The 19,569-nt window shown below is 41.7% G+C and overlaps 1 protein-coding gene across 2 annotated transcripts; it reads right to left on the reverse strand.

The window, feature by feature from the left end:
* Nucleotides 1-932: 932 nt before the first annotated feature.
* On the reverse strand, nucleotides 933-18,645 carry usp33 (ubiquitin specific peptidase 33). 2 transcript variants are annotated; one of them, XM_072364570.1, is made up of 24 exons: nucleotides 18,489-18,645; nucleotides 14,610-14,708; nucleotides 14,382-14,435; nucleotides 14,207-14,269; nucleotides 11,919-12,068; nucleotides 11,573-11,681; nucleotides 10,151-10,220; nucleotides 8,859-8,972; nucleotides 8,601-8,679; nucleotides 7,140-7,584; nucleotides 6,906-7,046; nucleotides 6,594-6,706; nucleotides 6,160-6,332; nucleotides 5,981-6,051; nucleotides 5,857-5,890; nucleotides 5,701-5,746; nucleotides 5,423-5,603; nucleotides 5,143-5,269; nucleotides 4,831-5,000; nucleotides 3,020-3,101; nucleotides 2,799-2,907; nucleotides 2,014-2,116; nucleotides 1,300-1,368; nucleotides 933-1,125 (listed from the first exon to the last, which is right to left on the reverse strand). In XM_072364570.1, exons 2-24 carry the CDS (start codon nucleotides 14,691-14,693, stop codon nucleotides 968-970), a joined length of 2,745 nt encoding a protein of 914 aa, XP_072220671.1. In that variant the 5' UTR covers nucleotides 14,694-14,708; nucleotides 18,489-18,645; the 3' UTR covers nucleotides 933-967. The 2 variants fall into 2 exon arrangements, with proteins under 2 accessions (XP_072220671.1, XP_072220670.1); XM_072364569.1 differs by having other exon boundaries at nucleotides 6,594-6,709.
* Between the last annotated feature and the right edge of the window lie 924 nt (nucleotides 18,646-19,569).

The following is a 19,569-nucleotide window of genomic DNA, read 5'->3' on the forward strand; positions in this document are numbered from 1 at the left end:
AAATGCAGAAACTTGGGAGTACAGCATTCAGTTGACCCATCAGCCAGCACATTAAGCAATACCATGCCCATACACAAAAATAATGCCTTTAATTAATTAGATTGCGGATTACATACTACAAACATTTCTACTGCTGTACAATTTAGTGAAGATAGATCATGATTGCGTGCACATTTTATGAGCAGCTTTGCATTTACATGCAGTTACATGTGATGTTAAACTGTGCTTGGGTGTTAAGCATGCATTCATTGCAGTCTGCCTGCCACATTTTTTCTACAAAATTAAAAAAAAAAAGAAAAAAAATCTACTGACATCATTAAATTACTCAAGTGCTGAGTATTGACCAACATACTACCAGTATTGATACATTCAAATACAAACCAGACATCTGCGTGGAGCATGCCAATTTGTACGTCTACAGAACAGTGCAAAACACAGTCATTCCTGAGACTAGTCAGAAATTAGTCCCTTCATAACCTTTTGATATTAAATCACTTTAAGAGTCTCCCTACCATTCAGTGGACAATTTTTTAAATTTAAAAAAAAAAAAAAAAGCGTGCTATATCTACAGCATGATGTCTTGTGATTCATCAATATCAGCAACACGTGAACATACAGTATGTGCTTGTTTGGTCAAGAAGAAAAACACAAACAAAAGAAATATGGCATTCAGAGGAAATTTTAGCTGCACATAATTTAAATGCTTGGTTCTGAAAAATAACCAGACACGTGAGTTCTACAGTGCTAATAGAAATTTAAGAGCTCTTTATACAGATTTGTACAACACGACAAACCTTTTGCACGTTACACGTTAAATCCCTCTGTCAAAGGCAGTCGCGTAGCAGGGAAGATGAGGTCCTTTGCTCGAATGCGTTTGAAATAAAAGTGCAAAATAAAAGGCTATTCTTTTTTTTATTATTATTATGTCCTAAATGTTTTCCCCCATTGTCTGCTGTCAAATGCTTGATTAAACAGAGCGTGTCTCCACTTCGATCTTCTCTTCCGACTGCGACGACTCTACTTCCTGGTGGCTGACGTTTGGCCGCACGGTCACGAGTGGACCGCCGCCGTAGATGGAGTGGAGGAAGTTCCACGTCTCCTCAGAGATCTGTCCCGAGTCCGCACCTACAGGGTAAAAACAAAGCACAAGCATTTATTACCAAATAGTAAACGTAAAGATCATTTCAAAACACACAAAGGCTTTAAAGAAGTTGTTATATCGCAAGATTTATTCGTTCCTAAAGAATTAGACATCCATTTTCAGGCAGTGTAAAAGCATTCAAATATAAATACATGTACCTTGTTTGAGCGTTAAATGGCCGTTCTTGTTCACCGTTATCTTAGAATTATCAATGGGTCCTGGAGGATCTAAGATACAAAAGAAAAAACAGACTAAAGTCAAGTTAAATTCACATTATTCCTAATCTTTCCGGAGATGTATTTCAAATACTAACTGACTCAAAGAGCAATTATGTTAAAATGTCACATTTTTCTGACATGCAATGAAAAGCCAGTGCTGCTCCCCCATTTGCTACAGAGGAAAAACAACATGAAAGGAGCAGAAGTCAAAGTAAAAGAAGACGTTTGCAGACGTGTCAGCTACAAGCAGTTATAAATAGATATGACAATACCAAGCGAGAAGGAAAAAAAAAAAAAAAGAGAAACAAATCTATTTTGACACTTCATTTTGCAGGAGCAAGAGAGAAGCCCGACTCTGGGGGCTGCAGCAAATTCTTTGAAGATACATCAAGAAAAAAAGGTCTCCACAGTTTAATTTGAGAATTAGTCGTTTCTGCTAACCAGAGACTTTGGGATCTTCTATTTTTCTATACCCATCCCCCCCAACAAAAAAGCAAAACAAACTATGTTCCAGCTATTTGTTTTAGAAGACAAATCCACATCAAATTAAATCATCACCACATAACGGGTTTCATGGGGTAAACATGTGACCTTTTAACCAGAAATTCAAACAGGACAGGTAGGGGGGGGAGGAAAATACCCCAGACCAATTACCATTGTCTTTTCCTTTGACAAAGCCCTCCCACTCACGAAACCACTGCATGCTGATGCAGTATATGACCACCGGAGACTCCTCCTCCTGGAACGCCTTGTTCAGCTACAGAGAGGGAGGAAAGAGAGAGGGGGAAGTGGGGGAGGAGTGAGTGGAAGAGACAAGAGGGAGGAAGAAGGACGTAAAGGGACGGGGGAGGAGAAAGAGGAGGGGTAGAAGGGTGGGAGCAAAAAAGAAAAAAAATTAGGTGAGGATGAAAGGATTGAGAGGAGAAGAAATGGAAAACCTAATCAATTCTCTCTGGTAATTATTCCAATTAGAGGACAGTGTTAACACCACAGTGCACCAATTTCATCTTTCACAGAAATAACACAATCCCTGTTCTTTCACTCTACATGTCGGCTCACTGGAGCTTTTTCTTTTCTACACACACAAAACATTCATGTCCTGTCTGAGCAGCCATTGTGTGACTGGGCACACCAAGCAGGCATTAACAGCTGCATCTGTCTCAATGCATTCATGATAAGGCTTTTATCTGGCTCACGCCTCTCATCTGCTGTCGGGGTGAAGAGCACCAACACATGCAGCCCATCAACTGGTTAAACAGACTGGAGAATAGGTCTATATACACACACACATTAGTCGTGGCTGCGCAGAGGCAGAGAATACATCATCATTCACACCAGGTTTTTTTTTTATTGTGTCTGGAAGAGGCTGTGTTTTCTGCTCTGCTCGGGCAGTCACCTTCACAGCCTTTTAAGTAAATGGATGCTGAGAAAGCGCTCACCCTGATGAACATGTCCAGCTCGGATTTGCGCCGTTTTTCTAGTTTTTCTATCTCAATCTGACACGTGTGGCAGACGTACAGGTGGTTAACAGCTGGCCCCCCTCCGTACCTGCAAGCAACAGCACACAGAGGAAAAGATGAAATTCATTTAGAAGGGAAGTCACCCTGATAGCGGAAGATCTGAACATGTTTACAGCCAGTCTCACAACGGGCCTGTGTACCTGCTGTAGAGGTGATCCCACACGTTCTGTGGCAGCATCACCACCAGATCATCAATGTACGTCGCTTTGTTGGGTGGCACACCTGATGAAACACATTGGAACATCAAGCGTCACATCTCAAAAGCAACGGTTGTGTGTACACGTTTAACAGAGCAACAGATCGGGTAATCAAGTGTAACTAATCAGAAATCCTTGAATTATGGCTTTACGAATTCATCATCTTTCTCATTTCTCCCACAGCGCCCTTCACCAGAACAAAGGTCCCCAAACCAGGTGTCCGACCTCCCCAACGGGTCTCAAATTATACAAAAGGTGGATATGTTTAGTCGTTCAGGTGTCATCAAGGAAAATAACACCACAATGAACAGTCATATCATGGATATTAGCACTCAGACTGCCAAAACCTGTTGTTTAATGTCTTTTTTAAGATCGCTGGATCGTGGACGGGGCTTTCAAAAGGATGGGAAAATAAAACAGATACTTCAATAAATTATAGAGGCCTAATATTTTTGAGCTCAACAAAGCTCAACATTTCCAGTCTTTCCTGGTTCCTATGAGCTGCCCCTTTTATTGAATTTTCATGTCAAATTGCATACTCCACAATTTCGTTGTACCCTGGTGTGCAATGACAATAAAGCCTCTTCTATTTTCTATTTTTAATGTAACCTGCAAGGGCTCAGAAGCCTCAGCTAAACTTTTCTTATTCCACCCTTTCTAATGATTTATAGGACATGGCTGAACCTTAATAATTACACATCTATTAACTATATGTTGAATGAATTTCTTTCAAAACAAGCTGGTAAGCAAGTTGATGGGGACAAAATGAGAGCAGAATATTTGGAATTATATTAAATGAAAAATCAATTTTTTCAGTAATGTTGGTTCATCTTGAAAAGCCCCCAAACTCAAAATATACACAACTCCCCTTTAATGTTGAATTATGTCATCTTATTAATTTATAAGACATCATTAACACCCAGAAATCTTAAGAAAGAGCTAAGAGTGACAGCAGATACGGCAAAATGTCCGTCTTCAGCACAGTGGGTCTTTTAACTAAGATGGTTAAAATTCAACTGACCACTTAAATAATAAATTACTTATCGTTTCCTCTTAAAAAATATATTCAACCACCATTATAGGGCTATTTATCTTTTTAACATACATATTTCCATTTTCAAAGGAAAGAAAAGGTTCTCCTGAGCCTACATGTTGTCACAGCCTGCCAGAAACAACAAATCTGGGTGTACACTTGCACAGGAAAGTGAAAGTAAGCTGCGATACTTTCAGACTTGTACTCAAAAGAAAACAAGTGGTTGTTCTGCCACAAAGCAATCACTGTTTCGCTGCACTGATATGATCTCGGCTTATGTCCCTGACAAGCCAGTTAGAGCTGGGGGGTGCAAATAAGGACGAAACAACCTTCAGGTATCTGTTTGCACAATGAAACGTATTCCCAGTTGCCATATTATCAGATTTTTGTTTTCCTACTTCCTTTTCAGCTCTAAAACTTCAATAGTCCACTGATGGCAGAGCTCAGCTGCACAAGCCCTTTTAAGATATTCATCTGTGCAAAAAGAGGAAAGAAGGATCATCTGCAAAACAAGCAGTTAAAACCTTTTGAAGCCTGCTGTGGCATGAAGGAAAGGCAACGCACTCTTTGTGAAAATCAAACATCTCCACCAACAAAGCAAAGGCTGTGCTAAACAGGGCAAACCACGGTTTTCCACAAACTATTTGGACACAGGACAAACAAAAAAGGGCAATTTGACCTCGGAGCGGTTTCAGTATGGAAGTGACATGGTCATACGCACCTCCGTGCACACACAGAAAGTCGTCATTGGAAATGGGCCCCGGCTCAGCAAACGTCTTGAACTTGTTAAGCCACTGGCGGGAGATGTAGAACTGCAGCAGGCTGGGCTCCATCATGTTGAATAAGCCCGACACCCTCCTACGTTCTTTCACTGCGTCCTCGTTGCTCTTTCTGCGACAGAAAAGGAACACATTAATCAGACATGAGAATATCAAACCGGCACACCGAGTCTTAAAATGTTAGAGTGACAAATGAGGGCTTGTTTACAAATGTGGAGTAGAAAGTGGTGCTGACGTCTAATTTGCTGGCTTACTTATAGAAGAGCACATAAGCTTCAGCGTTCTGGACACAGGACTCAGACACCTCGGTCACACTTTGGTCATCGAATTCATACCACAGATTGTTCATATCATTCCTGCAGTATGCTATGTAGTGGCCACCTGGAATAGGACGAAGAGGGATGTGTGAGAGCAGCATTCAAAAGTACATGTGAATCTTATGTGCAGGCTTATAAATGCATGACGCTCGTATATGCCAACTGATGGCAGCTGCCCCGGTCTCCTGCAGAAAGGGGAGGAACTGTGCCCACTCACTGCTGGCAGTGCCGTGGTGACAGATGACTGACAGCAGGTCGTAGTTGGTGGTCTGGGCGGAGCTGTCTTTGGCCAGAAAAGGCTGCAGATCCAGGCCCTCGAGTGGAAACGACACGTGGGTGCTTATCTTGGTGGAGAACATCAGTTCGTGTCTGAAGCGCTTCAGGTGAACGCACAGGATCTGGAGCAGAGAGGTAGAACGTTCTGTCAGAATGTTTGACCGAGTGGATGTGGATGTGGGTTTTTTCTTTACATGAATGACCAGGAATTGTCTGTACCTCGGGCAAATTTTGCATTTTACAAAATTTGACCCCATTTCGTAATCTAAAAGAAAAAGAGGAGAGGAAATCATTACAGGTCTATTTGTTGTTTTCACGTACCCATAACTGCAAAAATAAATGGCACAACATTCATTCGTAAGGTGAATTACTCACTTTTTGCATTTTTCACAGCTGTACATATTGTCTCCTATAAAAAATTTTAAAAAACACACAATCATTGAGACATCAATCTTTGTGTTGGTGTTAAAATAACATATTTTTGACCTCATTCGCTTACCCTTTAGTTCATCTCTGGCAAAGAAAGCTGCAAGACAGTCTTGTAGAGTAACCACCGGGCCCCAGAACCAGCTAGGAAATACACAGAGTTGTTTATTTACCATTAATAGTATGTTATTAGATACTACATAATGTACTAGGTAGTACATTAAATATAAAGCACGTTTTACACACACACACCTCTTGATGTACTCCATGACAAATGCTATCCATCCTTGAGGTGCATAAGCTTCCCCACAGGAGCCAGCTTTTACCAGGGAGGTCTGGTGGGTGGATGAGTGGAGCTTGGCCAGGTCTTCCTTCCCCGGAATGGGCAACGAAATATCCTGGAAGTTCTCCAGGGTCACAGACACCTGACAGCCACAGACCGCAGAGACCGTAAAGCTTCAGCTAGGGTCACATTTTAATATTATGCTACATTGTCGCAGAATATCATCCTTACAATCAATATCCAATCATAATCAAAAGTTTATAAGGACATCGGAGCTGACCAATCATACCAGAAACACAATGTCCCAGCATCTAGTGTCACCCCGCTGTTACACACTGACTTTCAAGGCCAGTGGGAATGCAGAGCGGTGTAACGCACCCTAAAACTAAACAGATACACTTACCCGATCGCAGGTGAGGCACTGAACTGAGCTGACAATAGTCCCATCAAAGACATCCGAAATGACACTGCAGTATTTCTTCTGACGCTTGTTCTTTGGTGGGGTGAATGTGGTGACTGCTGTTGGAGGTCACAGGCAGAAATGTGAGAATACCGATTTACAGTTCAGTATGTCAAAGACAAAAGTCGGCAAAGATAGATGGGATATTGTTACCTCCCTACTCTCCTTACAGTACCAGCTTTCAATTTAGACGTGACTGCATCTGATCATTCGGATGAATTCACCATCTAACCTCTGCCAGCAAAAGCTCGGTACCTTTTTTGTGCGCAGGGTTCAGGCCGGGCCAGCCAGACGCAGCTTTTGGTGGGCTGCTGGACATTTTGGGAACGTGTCCTTCCATGGGGACTGGACTTTGTCGTCTTGTGATGTTGGACATTTGGATATCTGGAAAGCAATCTGGTAGAAGGAGGAGCAGGTTTTAGGTTGTTAAATTAATGCAGGTATACAATCAATAAAAAGATGAGAAGGAATGTTAGCCAACATTCTTACCCGATGTTCTGCCTTGAACCTTGATGGCTCCTTGGCTGCTGATAATGGGTGTGGTCTCTGCGGTGGTGTCGACATCTTTGTCGATGTCCGCCCCAGTGCTTCCACCCATAACACCGTTAACGCTACAGCGGTACAGATCATTAATCATGTTCTTCTCCTTCTGCCACTCCCTGTTGGTCTGGATCTCATCCTGCTCAGGAATCAGCATCTCTGCTTCGTTGGTGTCGTCCATCAGCACATTCCCACCCTGCGCCTCGTTATCGGCCCTCTCACTGCTGCCACAGGACTCGCATGACTGGAAGTCATTGTCCGACTGGCTGTGGTGGTCCTCCTCGGGGCCATCATCGACCGTGATGCCGTTGGACTGGTCGCAGGACTCTAGAAGCGGCTCCTTCAGCTCCTCGTGAAGTTGATCCATCAAGCAGCGCAGAAATTCCTGTGAGTCCTTAAAGGTCCAGTTAGGACAAAAATGTAAACAGTTTGATCAAGTTGCCAATAATTTGTAGCTGGTAAAATGAAGGTTTTTGCCTGTTTCACTGTAGTCTGGGGGGGACATAAAAAGTTAATTCCCTCTCGAAGAAAAAAAAAAATCATTACAATCTAAACTCCAAAGAGAGTAAAGCTTTCCCATAGCTAATCTTTTTTAAATTAGACACAACAACCCCTTCACCTCCTTGTTCATCCCAATTCTGGATCACTAAATCTGAAACCCAACACTCATGAATGTGTAATCAAACTCAACGAACCTCAGAAATCCAATCTCTCTCTTCAAGCCAAATTAACTCTCCTCTCCCAGGAGCTGGAATGTTAACTTCATTCATAGCAATGGAAAATCCAAAGCTGTGCAGCCCAGCGTGGCGTGACAAATGAATATTCCTCAGCTAACTCCTCTAAACAAACACTGGCAAGCCTAGAGGAAAGAGGCAAATTTATCATTTCACCGTCATTCAGGCTTACAGAACTCTCTCTTGCAGGCACTGGCCGAAGACAATGCTTCAGTTTAACATCTCTTAAAAGCCCTTATGTCTGTAATGTATTAACTTCGCTTTCAAGCACCACACAGAATCAAATCAAGCGTTTGCTCTTTGGGCCAAATGTGTGTGTGTTTTAAAATGCGGAAGGCCCTTTTTCTGATTTAAGCGAATGTAATTCTGCAGACCAACCAGAATAAAGTGGCATGAAGTGGTGGTGAAATAAAGGAGGCTGGTTAAGATTTGGGGCAACTTCAAACTTTGGGGTCAGAGCAGTAACAACAACCAGCTTGGCACACATTTCACGCTCAGAGGGGAAGCCTCAGAAAGACAAAAACCTCAGTAACAGACCTACTTCTGTATCACAACAGGCAGGGAAATACACTCACACAATGGCTGATCAATTTTTAACACAACACTGCTGAGCAACCGAGGCAACTCCATGATTAAAAAAAGTAATCTATCTATTTCATCTTCTGGGATGACCCACCTGCTGAGAATACCCTCTAAACATGGGGTTTACGGCTTTGATCCCCTGGAACAAGTTGGTCGGGACCACATAGGAGGGTCTGCAATGTGAGAAAACACATCGTGCTTTACAAAAAGAGCACAGGTGCCATCATAAAGTAAAGGTGCTTCTATAAAAATGTTATTCTGACAGGCAGAATAAAATGTGGCTTGTTGGTAAATAGGTTGAACGAATATATGTTTTAAATAATAACTGACAGAAAAAGTGACAAAAGCCTACCTGTTCTTGTTCCACAAGTCAGAAACCAGCTTCTGGTAGCTTTTGCAGAGAGCAGGCTTCTTGTCTGTTCTCACCAGGCCACCGCATTCGAGAAAAAACTGTGTCAAGGGCGGGCTGTGGGGAGAAAAAGGGATGGATATGTTACCTTTAGGAAAATACAAGATTTTAGTCAATATCTTCTTTAAGGAAATAAAAAAAAAAAAGAGAGATACTGTCCGACGATGATATGATTACCATCTGACAGTTTTTGGTTGCACAGTTCCAAATAGTTCTTTTTTCCACAACATGATCACGCAGCACCGCATCTGTCACAAACAGATGATAAACGGATGGGAGGTGAGATCCGCTGAGGTTTAAGCTTGAATTTCTCCAAAACTACCATCTCTACTCGGTATTCTTTATTCATCTCATTTCATTTGCAGACTGATATCACATATTACCAGATGTACTTTTGCCATGCAAGAAAACCCCCGACACAGTTGAAGGACATCAAAACAGCTGAGAGAGAAAAAACAACAACTGCTTTGGGGATTTCATCTGACGGATACAGAATGGACAGGAATTTGCAAGAATGAGACTCAGTACAGAATAAATAAGGCATGAAGAGTTCCTTCCTTTGGCAAGACAGAAGTCTTTCGGACTGAATAATGACCCAGCGGTAACTGAGAGGAACGCGCTCGCACAAATAGACATCAAAGGAAAGTTGGGAAAAAGGTCCCTCCTCCTGCAGCTGCGTGACTAAGATCCTCCTGAATTTGGAATGTGATTTAGATTGCAAATTTTGACCCACATCATCAGCAAAACCCATGGGTGGATGCTTTATAAAAAAGGGGAACTATTTTTGTTGCGTGTGTGTGTGAACAACAGAAAATGCACAAGTTAAAGTCATAAAGTCGCGTCAGACGGGACAATAACAAAGGGCCAGAGTGGAAGAAAAGCAGTGAAGGGGCCAAAGGGAAAGAGGAGAGGAGAAGAAGCACCAGAAGAGACGGAGAAAGAGTTGGTGTTGATTTGTAACAGAAGAGTCTACAGGGAACTACAAAAGGCCATTTCTGGCGTATCGAATGGTGCACTGCACCAATTCTCACTCAGTCATCGTTCTCCCTAATGAACACAGCCGTTCACAGCCGGTCATTTCTCACAGTAAGCAAGAAACAGGCAGTGAATAAAACAGCCAAAGGCTCCGGGAAAAAACAAAGGTGGCATAAAAGTGTGGCCAATGGGATGCAAGTAACATGAAGATATATCACAGGGAGCACTGAAAATGTCAGAGTAGTTGATGTGGGTCTCACCAGTTGGACAGGGCCTGGAGGGCGGCGTTCATGTAGCAGGTGTTGCCAATATTCTTCAGCCCCGTCAGGCCTGAAGGAGACAGAGCACAACCGCGGAGTTAGAGCAAGCCTCTCATCAAACGCTTGTACACTTTGATGGCAGATGTGATGTGTCTGCATGTTCACTCAGACACAAGCCATTTCAGGGATTAATATTTTACAGCAGGAGCAGAGAAAAGGGCAACCTGGTGCATTCTGGCTGAGCTGACATACAATACTGATATTTATGACTTGTAACATTATTCTTTGCCCCATTTCTGTTTTCAGTGTATCATATATGGAACTACTATTGAATGCAAGATCTGTTCTCAAACCGGCACTGAGAAGATGGAATAACAGATTTTGAAGATCTTTAATCGTGCATGAGCAGCCTATTCTGCAGATGATATTACACCTTAAAGCTTAGCTACTCCACCTCATGGTCACGTCATCCATGTTTGCGGCAAATGTAATTGTTGTAGTGACGAGTGGCCTTGCTTTAGCGACACCACGTGAGGTTTCAGACGACATGTCACAGCACTGAGTGAAAAATGGTGACTCTGTTTAAGGCTACAGCTACCCTACTGCGAGATCATAAAATAAGCAAAGGGACAGATAAAGCTGCATTTTTCATCTGTACTTCAGACACTGTAGAGGCTGCGCACATTATGGAGTCATAAGATGACAATCGGATGTAGCGGCTCGAAATCAAGTGGAATAAGTTCATTATATTCATCGTTGGAATGGGGTTTCAGCTGGTTGCTATGATAAAACCGTTAGAAGATCTGAGAAGCAGGGTGAGGCAACACATGAGCAGCCTTTTTCATCAGCTCCAGTTCTTTGAAGTCTGCTCGGTTTGTGAGGTCGTTTACAATCGAAATTTACTGTCCTTTTCAATTCCAATCAGAGCCTTCGCTTTGAACTCAGCCGACTGCAGATTGCTCTGCTCCCGTGTTTGAGGTGTTCATTTTTAATCATATGAAACTTGAATTAAAAGATGACAGAAATGTAATTAAACTTCAATCACTTTGGTGACTTTAAAAGTGTTAATTCATTTGTAAACTGACTGGAAAGAAACGGCAGCTGTGTTCAGCCGACTCTTGATCAGACTATGTAACATGAATACAGAAAAAGCTTTGTTACCATCATTTAGATGGTTTGTTTTCCTGATCTATTTGTTGATCTATTAGCAAATGTTGGCGGGAACAACTTTAATTGTACTTGACACCACATCTAATATCACTTGGTGTTCATTTGCAGCACAAATCCTACTTGTGAGCAGATGTAATAAACACCAAAGATTCCAACATAACACGATCAGCATATATTTTCTTATGCACAACTTAACTCAACTATGCAGTTGTGTCATTCATGATGCGCCATGTCAAAAAAAAAGACGCTCACCTCTGGCACGCAGGTCGTCCTCCTCCTCAGTCTCCATGTCCAGGTCTTCACAGCCTCCATTAGAGGGCACTCTCAGAGAGGTTGGGCTCACAGGGGACCTGCTGTTATCCTGGAGCAACGGGCACACACAGACATCATCATAAAAAGCTTACAGAGTGAGTGAATAACCCCAATGTCAGTGTGACTAAGCTTCTGGTAAAGTTGCAGTCATCATGCATCATGATTATGCAGTAAACTAAACCAAAGCCATTCTGCACCAGTTGCTGCTAAACCTGCTTCCTGGTTCAGACGAACAACAAATAAACCGTAGCTGTACAACACTCGCAGAGGGAAATGTTGCGCTTACCTGACTGGTGTTGGGCGGTAAAGGGAGGGGTTTGGCGTTGGCGTGCGGCGAGTGAGGACCTAGTTTACGTTCCAGGAAAACCTCCTTGCCACAGGCGTAGCACCACACTCGAAGCGTGGTCAGATTCACTGTGAGATTGTGCCTCGTCTCCTGCACACAGATACGTTAATAAAGATCTGGTGAACAGACATAGATTGTTTAAACAAAGTGAAACAAGAAAACTCTGCAGGATCAGCTGTTCTTTGCTAAATATTAACAGTTTCTTTTATGATAAAAAATACGTATAAACTACAGACTAAACTGTTACTCAGAATCTAGTATCACTGATGGTCGACCTTAACAGGAGTTTCTATTGGATAAAGCAACGGTTTCCACTCAAGGTAATTAAACTCAAAATGTTACAGTACGATTTTAGTTGTTTTTTTTTTTACTTTTAAATAAAAAAAGTAGTGACATTTAAATTTCAACACAAGCACATAATCCACCTCAATGAGGTGTCAAATCATCCTCGTAACGCAGCACTTAAGCACGCTCAGAGCGAGCCATTTGTGTCGGTTACAGGTGGAGGCAGATGGGTGCTGCAGAGGAAACATGGCTGAGTTCTCTTGACCCACTGCCACTCTGAAAAAAACACCAGCTGCCTGGCAGACTGACACCAGACCGAACGTGAGCAGCAGCCGACCAGCAGACTCTGTATTATTCATCAGGCCCGCATTAGCCCTTACACGGCAGGGCGGGGCCGATATAGCCGAGGTGACACACCAGACGGGGCACGCCCCAAAACTTCCCCATTTAAATATTTCATGAAGCGAAATATACCAAGCGGAGCATTAATAAAAATCCTAAATTTATAGGACAAATGTTCTTATTAACCCAGATAATATTCTGTCTCGCCATTAACTTCAACTGATATGATTCGCTCCGCAGCAGACACACACACCAAGAATAATACCTGAGAGAGAGGGAACAATGTAGTAAAACCTGTCTGATCATCTCAACAGCTTTCGTTAGGCACACAAACAGTTTGCCCAGAAAAAGCCCCGATAAAAGCTTTTTTTCCTGGTGCAGTGCTGGCGTCAGTGAAACATCTGCCGCAGTGTGCAATCTTCTTAAGAAGCAGGTTGGTTCTTAAACACACTCAACCGCTGGGTCTCCTGTCATCTTCTCAAGATGATCGCATCACTGAATTTGCAGAATTTCACAGAGCAAAACACTCTCTACTTTCAAAGCCCGAGTAGGTCGGCAGCAGGGCTTGAGTTTCTTATCTGCAGCATACAGGAAGATTCTGATCTAGTTTGAGGCGCACTTTATGGTGCATAATGATGTTTTTAATGATGTTTCAAATATGAAAACATGCAAATGCTTTTAATTGAACCCTGAGGTGTCGATTCAACATCTTATCAGTGGAATTAGCAGTAAATCTAAACCTCAAAACTCAGAGATGCTCTTTCGTATTCAATCTCAGTACAGTTTGGCTTCCACATTTATATTCCTATAGACAAAAAAACCATCAGATCTGATCCAGTTGTTGCTTGCAGTGATGAAAATGAGATTCAAATGTTTCTTCCCCCTCTGGCTTAAATAACACTAATTAAGCATTTGCACAAGGTTTAAAGATGCCTTGCAACAAAACCTTCTTACACCAGGAGACAGAAGCCCTTCAACAGACCCTTTCTGGACAAAGTTTGATGTCCATGATGGAGGCACCACTAGGCAGAGAAAACTAGTTGCCTTTCTTAATTAGTCTTCTCTCCTAACCCCATTTGGCTCTAGCGTGCAGAGGGAAAAAGTCTTAGTCAACTGTGTGAACCTCAGAGGGTGAGTGAGCTGCAGAGCAGCAAGGAGGAGCAGCTACTGTAACCATGGAGCTGACAGTGCTCGTGAATCTCCCCCACTTCCCAGGGGAATGGCAGTTAATAATGGATGATCCACTACTGAATCTGAACTGAACGTGGAGGCACAGGAACGGCTTGGTGGCTTTTAACAACACGTGCGCTTCAAAAAGTTATAAGATGCATATGCAGGCTGTGTGATCAGTGAGAAAAATGTAAAAATAAAAGCAGTGCTGGAGGTAGTTTCATTCTAAGTAATGACTCTTGGGATTTTGATGTGGAATTCCTGTCCTGGACTGCCATCTGTGCCTCCTCTGCTTGAAACTCCCTCTTTTGGTTTCATCCATTCCCAATTTAACATCACAGTCAACTCTTCATCCCTTTGAGTTGCTCTTTTCCACTTGGTCAGTCATTTCTCTGCTAAAAGACATTTGCAAAAGCTCTGAGATCTCTAACCTGCGAGTGAACAGTGCTGTGGTCGGCGTGAGATTCTCCACAGCCCACATATGCACAGCCATTCTGGAGAGAAAAACAACCACAGGATTCAGACACAACAGTGTAAAAAAAAGTGTTTTGAGGTCGTATTTGGCACAGTCAGATCAACATTTGTTCCTGGCACGCATCGACTTACCTCCAAACACGCCCACAGATTTGGTCCTCTGACTTTACAGTCTTGGCACTGGCCCTAAAACATATGAGGATGCTCAGGTTAGGAAATAATTTGGAGGAAAATTAGGCCATCACTTCTGATTAGTCATGCTACATTATTAAATGACTGAATAGATATATAAAACTGAACAGATTGAGTGGTAATCTATGTGTAGGTGAATGGGCAGGGTGGAGAAGGAAGGCGTCTCACATGGGACTTCTGTATCAGTTCCTCCTTGGTGATCTCCCCCACGCAGTCCAGGTGGGGGCAGTCGCAGCAGGACGCTGGCGGCATCACTCACAGACTGCTCTGAGGATCCAAAAGAGAAATAAGAAAAACAACATTCAGTTCAAATCCAAAAACTTCCTGTAGTCATACTTACAAAACGGTGGGGCAGCAACAGGCTACTGAAACCTGAGCCATCACCACACATGATGAGCTTTTCCATGCCTGCATGACTTAAAAGATCCTCTTAACATGCTTCACTGACTTGCCAGGCCGTGGATCAAGAACTCAGAACCAGACTTCTCTAAATTCTGTCACACCCAAATATGTGATGTGCATCTTAACAGCAAACCCTGGATTTAGAGCCTTTGTTTTGGTTTTGAGGCACTCAAAAGGAAAGTACAAGCTGCAATGGCGTAACAGAAACCGTGAGTGTGCAGTATGTAAATACCTTGTTGGCTTTCCTGATCACTGCCTGCCATGCATGCAGGTGCTTCTTCCACTCAGGCTAGCAATGATGCAGTAAAGCTAAATGCTCTGAAAATGAATGATGCATTGACGGGAAAGTCACACCAGTGACGCAGAGCATCAAAATTTATGGTCGCACCCAGTTTCCATTCCTGATGGCTAAATGGGAAAGTCTAAATCCAGAAAACCAGACAGCCATGAATCAAATGGGCTTATCTTTGACATTGTCATTTAGCAGAAAGACAGAAATGTTGAAGAATTACAGACACAGAACTCTAACATGCAAATAAGCTCAGGCCATCAACCTCTTCTTTATTCTTTCTACTGGATGTATGCGACATTACGACCCTTTCCTTCCACAGACCTGTCCTTAACTTCCCACCATTAGGGATTTTTTTAATAGAATTATCTATCCTCTGAACTGTAACCGTGAACCCTGGTCCTCACAGTGGAGGTCAGGAGATGCTGCTTCCTTTAATGTGTAACGCTAATAGGCCGTAATTATTGATCGCTGTGCAGAGGCAGTTAAGATACTAATTATATATTGAGTTTTATAAGCAAACCAGACAACTTACAAACCTTCTGCTGCATAATACAGGCCAAGCAAAACGATTGAAATGGCAGTCCAAATGAATGATGAATTCCTGCTGTAACTTTATTACTAAAACGGAAGCATGATAGCTACTCAACAAGACACGCAGTGTACAGTGTGATGACGAGAAACCATTGAGACTTCCTAATATCAGGCGTCTTAACAAGGCCACAAGGTCCCATACCCAAAGAAAACAAGGCACCAACTCAGACAGCCATCAAGGGGAGTGGGGCACATGCTGGTAGAACGACAGCGGACGTTCACGGGTTACTCAGGGTCTATCGATCTGGAGTTTTTTGTTTGAGAAACTGTTACATCATAAAACAAACGCGCCTCAGTGAACACAGGGATCACATGTCCCGCAAGTCAGAAATCATAGCAGCACTGTTTGGTCAATAATTTAAAGACACAACAAAGCACCTCTGAAAAAGACAAATAATGGATAGAATGCATTTTACAAAAGAGAAAAGGCACGAAAAGAAAGAAAACGAAAGCCCTCCACTGCATAATACAAATGATGATGCAGTGATAAAGCATTTATCAGCCGGCTAATGCTTTCCAAAAGTCCCCGCAGCATTTGATATTTCACTCTCTATCGATACTGTACAAGGAAGAAACACAGTATAATGAATATAATACCAGCCCTCTCTTTTTAATGAAAAGACCTCAGACTTTAAATTTGTATGGTACTCTGTAACAAACAACACACCAGATCGAAAGTCTGGCAACATTTATGCAAGACTGCAAAGAATTTACATTCAGTTCATCACATTTGAACTATACTGTACATTTTATAGATCTTTTATACCAAGAACGTGCAAGTTTGAGTTGTCTGCAAGCTTATATGACAGCTGACAGGCGGAAATCATAAAAGAGTAACACCCGCTCACACTTCTGTGTCTTTGGGTTATGAGGTGACTGGGTTTTGAGTCTAGAGACGCTGCCTGTTTGCAGCCACAAAGCACGACTATTACTCTTCCCTGCAAAAAGAGACATTTAAGCACATTGCTTTCGCTAAGTTCAGGTCAATTAAGAAATAAGCATCAACACAAAGAAGCAGCAGACTGAAGTCCACGTTCAGAACGTGCAGGTTCATGTGACTGTTTCCCCACTTCATCAACACCATCTTATCAGACTGGTTTACACAACATCTCTGCCTTTCATACAAATAATAAACTTAAACATATTGATAAGAGGCAAGGTTAGGTATATTTTCTTTTTATCTTATTATGCTCCTGTAATTACCCTGAACTTTGGAAGCAGCCGATCAAACGGTCAAGTGAAATAAACTCAGCTTGCCTGCAGGAATACACACCGACCATTACAGCTAGTACAACACACCAGGAAATTCTGATTAGCCAGTGGTTTCAATATCAAGCCTGCAGCGACAACGCAATGGAGAGAATATTTATGCAAAACCTTTCACCATGGCAAACTGTCCTTTCCGCATCTCCATGGGCAATATGACAACAGTGGAAGTAAACTAATGCATTTCTTCAAGGACTGTACCGAAGTCAAATGTCCTGATGATTTTAACTTTACGGCACATTTGAAAAGGGAAATATTTAAATTGCTGCTACCACTACAGTCATTCGTTCACTCTAAGATGAACATTTTAAACAACGAATAATCGGACAAGGTTATAAATTACAACACACTGTTAAAGATTTAAAACCTTTTGGTCTTTGAAGTCTTACAAACAGAAGCAAGTGTTTGCTTTTTTCCTTTCCTCTCCCTTTAACAATTTGACAGCCCCTCAGATTTATCCGAAATCCCTTCATTTCCAGTGTAGTTTAAACTAGCTCCACCTCATGCAGCTACAACAGTAGTATAACACTTACTCACTAATGCCTCAATAAAAGTCATCTGGGGGTAAATTAAGAAAAATCTAAAAAAATATATGCTTGTCAGAAGGACCAAACCAGTATTTATGCTATGTTATCTCAACTACATTGATGCTATTACTTCTGACTATCACTTGAGTAGTCCTTTTCATGCAGGACGTGTGCAAGTATCAAAGTATTTTAGCATTCCTGTGTTTAAGTGTGTAAACTTCACGTGAGCGCCTTCACCACCTCAGTTAAAGTCGGTACAAAGGGGTGTACATTCAGGGTGGGGCTTCCACACAAACCACTGCCAGCAAAATTTACCCTTTTAAATTCTATGATTGAGAGTAATGCATTGACACGAACAGGTACACACTTAATAAACGCAAGCTCATTTTCATACCGGCGTTGAGTAAAGAGGCTTCCCACAACAGGTTAACACAAAACACTGGTGAAAATGTGACGTTAGCTACGTTACCTGGAAGTCAATGGTAGCTAGGTGTAGTGTGTATAGAGTGCCGTTTTTTAACTTAAAATCAGCTGTTTTTGGTTTCGGTTTAACAGAGGAAGCTAGTTCCTAATTTTCAGATTAAACATCGCAAAATGTAGAAGTGTGTGGCTATGGCCTATGGCTGCTACTCATACCGAGCTGTCAAAGCCAGGCGAGGCACTGACAGCGTCACAAGCTGACTAGCAATATTTCGCTGTTAGCTTTAGCCAACTAACAGTAACCGGCCATCCCATAAATTTTCAGATTTTCAACCTAGCCCTAACGTTCACAACTATGTAAAAAAAATGGGTGTCTCTAAACAAAATATTTTTTTTTTAAGTGAGATGGTTCCGTGCTGATAACCATCTCGATTTGAACGTGCTAACTGATTAGCCTGCTAACGTTCCTGCTGATCACCGACGACTCCACAGTGACTACACCTCAGCAGCTAGCTGGCATCCAAAAATAAGAACAACATCGGTCCTTACCAGCTCAACAACAAGACACGCAGCTTCTCAGGTTGATCCAATTCTTCTTGGTGTATCAGACAAGGAATCAGTCTGTATTCAAAGACATAGTTCAGAGGACAATCCTTCACAGTAGCGATAAGGGATCCTGTCTCCCAGCGTGGTTGCTAACGTTACAACTGTCCCCGCCCCTCTTCCGGTTTCAAAAAAATCATCCCATCCTACTATACTGTATCTTTTGTTTTCATGAACTTTGTACCTAGTCAGGATTACATCTGTACATCATCTCAATGAGCCTATTAATAATCAATAAATAGTTATCTCATCTCACAAACATTGTCAGCTATAAGTTAAATGTGAGAACATGCTTCAAATAAGTGGGCAAAAGTTACCTTTGTGAGAAATTATAATAGCTATAAAGTGATAAGGATACATTTAAATATATTTCCTCAAGGATGAGTGGCCTACAAAGCGTGACCAGAGTCACCTGATACACAATACACAATAAACCCATCCCAAGTGCCATCTAGTGTGAAAAGGGAAGAAATACCCAGATACCCAAATACTCCCACAGCATATTTCTCTCATCAACAAAACACGTTTGGTAAGAATTACTTTTCTCCTTCTCTTTTCAGTAACTCGTTCAATTAAACTTTATTTTCGTCTATTTTCACGTTGATATTACAAGAGGGATAGCACAGCAATTAAAGCATAGGAAATCAGCCTGGGAATGAATATATATATAGATATATATGTATATATATATAGATATATATATATATCTATATATATATATATATGTGTGATGAGGATATATATATATATATATATATATATATATATATATATATATATATATATATATATATAGAGAGAGAGAGAGAGAGAGAGAGAGAGAGAGAGAGAGAGAGAGAGATAGTTAAAACGTGTTGCATATTTTGGTAAAAGTGCACTTGGTTTAAGGTAATAATAGGGATATAAGTTCGAGAATTGTTTTGGGAAGTTAACATTGTGACATGTAAATCAAATGTCCAATAAATCTGTCTCCTTTCAAGAGTGATATTCTTTACTCCAAAGTATTTTTTCAATCATTAATTTTCCT

Source organism: Leuresthes tenuis, unplaced genomic scaffold, assembly GCF_036924035.1.
Source record: "Leuresthes tenuis unplaced genomic scaffold, fLeuTen1.0.hap1 SCAF_14, whole genome shotgun sequence".
NCBI classification, from domain to species: Eukaryota; Metazoa; Chordata; class Actinopteri; order Atheriniformes; family Atherinopsidae; genus Leuresthes; species Leuresthes tenuis.

What these genes read in the sequence shown, in the direction of transcription:
- usp33 (XM_072364569.1), bottom strand. Translation starts at nt 14,693, where the DNA reads ATGCCGCCAGCGTCCTGCTGCGACTGCCCCCACCTGGACTGCGTGGGG. An exon ending in TCACCACGGCACTGCCAGCA is followed by an intron (nt 5,270 to 5,422) that starts GTGAGTGGGCAC and finishes GTCCTATTCCAG; the next exon opens with GTGGCCACTACATAGCATAC. An exon ending in AGCTGGACATGTTCATCAGG is followed by an intron (nt 2,117 to 2,798) that starts GTGAGCGCTTTC and finishes CCCTCTCTGTAG; the next exon opens with CTGAACAAGGCGTTCCAGGA.